The sequence below is a fragment of the Salvia hispanica genome, chromosome 1, assembly GCF_029641045.1.
Source record: "Salvia hispanica isolate PSC_SH4W2 chromosome 1, Shi_PSC_v1, whole genome shotgun sequence".
Taxonomy (NCBI): domain Eukaryota; kingdom Viridiplantae; phylum Streptophyta; class Magnoliopsida; order Lamiales; family Lamiaceae; genus Salvia; species Salvia hispanica.
In genome coordinates, this window is record NC_142692.1 from 22,175,066 (window position 1) to 22,178,098 (window position 3,033).

The 3,033-nt window shown below is 43.0% G+C and overlaps 1 protein-coding gene across 1 annotated transcript; it reads left to right on the forward strand.

Moving 5' to 3' along the window:
• Positions 1–497: 497 nt before the first annotated feature.
• On the forward strand, positions 498–2,764 carry LOC125185402 (protein OCTOPUS-like). The gene has a single exon (XM_048081925.2). It carries the CDS (start codon positions 677–679, stop codon positions 2,474–2,476), a length of 1,800 nt encoding a protein of 599 aa, XP_047937882.2. The 5' UTR covers positions 498–676; the 3' UTR covers positions 2,477–2,764.
• The last annotated feature ends 269 nt before the right edge of the window (positions 2,765–3,033 follow it).

Consider the following 3,033-nt stretch of genomic DNA (forward strand, 5'->3'; position numbering starts at 1 on the left):
AATAAATTAAATAAAAATTAAGCAAAAGAATAATGAAATCTAAATATGAGAGATAGTAAAAGATTGTACTCTGTACTCCTTTGTCTCAATTAAAATGATATACTTTTATTTTAAGTGATTTTCTCTCTTTAATTAATACTCTCAACCATTTAGTAATATTAAATATTCATATCTCTTTCTCTATTCATTTAATACTTATGCATACTCTTTAACCCTCCAATTAACCACGTTAACCAACGACTCTTAAAAACTCGTGCTAACTAAGAAATATGTCATTTTGGTCGGGACGAAGAGAGTAGTAAAAAAAAAAAAAAAATTAAGAGTGATCAATATTTGTTTTTTGTCTTAAAAAAAAAATTCAATTTAATTGACACATCTCAGAAGCACAACTCATCTTAGTTGAGAAGTACATACAAAATTTTTTAAAATATTTTAATGTATATAAAATAAATTTAAATAAGAATATGAGATAGTCGAGTAGAGTGGAGAGAGATGATAGTAGATTATATAAAGAGAGAGATGATAGTAAATTCAGTCTCGCAATCTCTCCCCTCTTTAATTTGATAGTTTCATCTCTCAAGTCTCAATACACATCGCACACATTGTGCAATGCAATGTTGCCGGCGTAGGTTACTAACATGAGCGGGGGGTGCACAGCATCAATCACTCACTCCATATGAATACCACCACTTCTGCAGACCCAACTGCGCCCCCACCTCCGCAACCGCCGCGGTCATCCTTCAGCTGCGATCGCCACCCCATCGAGCAATTCACCGGATTCTGCCCCTCCTGCCTCTGCGAGCGCCTCACCACCCTCGACATTTCCTCCTCCAACACTCCTTCCTCCTCTCGCCGCCCCTCTTCCGTCGCCGCCGCCGCAATCAAATCCCTCTTCTCATCCACTTCCAAACCCAAACCCTTGAAATCCACCACCTTCATCCCCGAACTCCGCCGCTCTAAATCCTTCTCCGCATCCAAGAATGAAGCTTTAGGGCAGCTATCCTTCGAGCCCCAGAGGAAATCCTGCGACGTTAGAGCTAGAAGCTCTCTTTGCACGCTCTTCTCGCTTGACGAACCCACTAAAACTGGCATTACTCACAACAATCCAACCTCTGCTTCCACCCTTCCTTCTTTTTCATCCAATCCAACCCATCAAATCAGCAAAAAAATCGAATCTTGCGTAGTCGGAGAAGTCCAAAATGGGGAAAGTTTTAGAGATTCTCAAATTGTAGAGGACGGAACAAGTATTGCATTCGTGGACGACGAAGGAGATGAAATTAGGCCTGTTCAAGATTCCCATTTGGAGGGTTTGAGAAAATCCGTGGAGTTAAGCTTAACTAGCGGCGAAATCGTGGAGGAAGTGTTTAGTTTGAGTACCATGAAGGATCACATAGATCTCAATTCTCAGGAAAAGAAGAGCTCAGGAGGGAAAATCTGGGCTGCTGCATCTGTTTTCAGCAAGAAATGGAATAACTGGAGAAGGAAACACAAGGTGAAAAAACAGAGCAATGGCGAAAACCTTGCTACATTGCCTGTCGAAAAGCCGATTTCGAGGCAGTTTAGGGAGACTCAGTCTGAGATTGCTGATTATGGATTTGGGAGGAGATCTTGCGACATCGATCCTAGGTTTTCTCTTGATGCCGGGAGGATGAGCTTTGACGATGCACGATACTCGTTTGAGGAGCCTCGTGCATCTTGGGATGGCCATCTCATTGGGAGGAGTTTCCCGAGAATGGCGCCTATGGTCTCTGTAATGGAGGATACACGCCCTGATATGCAGATTCCGGTGGAGGAGCTTACTAAGAAATGTGGTGATGATGATGAAGGTGTGCCCGGTGGATCATCGCAGACGAGGGAGTACTATCTAGATTCTTCTTCCTCGAGGAGGAGGAAGAGTCTTGATCGATCTAGTTCGATTCGGAAGAGTGTTGTTGCTGAGAATGATGAAGTTAAGGTTTCACCGGTGGCAAAAGGATTGGACTTGAGCTCAAACTCTGTGAGAGATGATCTGTCTGAGACGTTTGAGTTGAGCAGCGGTCTCAATCCAAGCGAGGGGAAGGAGGAAAAGAAGTCGAGGAGATGGGGCTGGAAGATTTGGGGGTTTATACAACGACGGAATGGTGTGAGCAAGGACGAGCAGGATGATAGGGCAAATGGGGTGGAGAGGTCGCTGTCTGAGTCGTGGCAGGGGAGAGAGGGGAATAGGAGCATGTTGAGGAGCAATAGCAGTGTGAGTTGGAGAAATGGGAGCAACATTGAGGCTAGTGGTAGGAGATCGAGTGTGGAGGGGAAGAGGAGGAGTGAGTTCATGGTGGAGAGGAATCGGAGTCGTAGTGGTAGATATTCGCCTAAAGGCATTGACAACGGGCTCCTCCAGTTCTACTTGATGAGGGGCGGGGGGCGAGGAGGGGGGATGGGGAAGATCAAGCCGGCAAACTCGCAGCCGATTGCAACAAGTTTGCTGCACCTCTACTAAGATGGCTTCTCTGCTATGTTGCTCTGCAATTTAGGGTTGGTTGGGAGCATGTTCATCTGTGTAATCACATCAGTTATATTGTTGTTTGCTATGCTTTATCAGATTACTATGGAGTTGGTTTCTTGCAGTAATTAGAATTTCTCTTGTTTTGGGTGTCATAATATGATCTTGGTTCAATCTTGGAAGTTTGATACTACTATGTTTCAAGGACTCATTGTATGTTTGACTGGTGTTGTGCATTATATTCTCTTTTCTTTTTCTTTAAAATGAAAATAAATTTAAAGGTCATCGGGTGCAGAAGCAAATAAATATACTCCTTCGTTCAGTGTTACAGTGAACTCGAACCTGGCACCTTTGGTCACATAGGTATAATATTCTCTTTCCTTTTTTCTTCTTTGAGCTGTGTGCTTTACAATTATCTATCTGCTTTTGTGATTTCAGATTTACAAAGGCGAAATTTTCGGAAACATGAATATGTATAAGCTGATGGCCTCTCAAGTCTCAGGTCTCATTTTCATTTGTATTTTGTTGCATTCGCAAGTCTATCTTAAGCTATA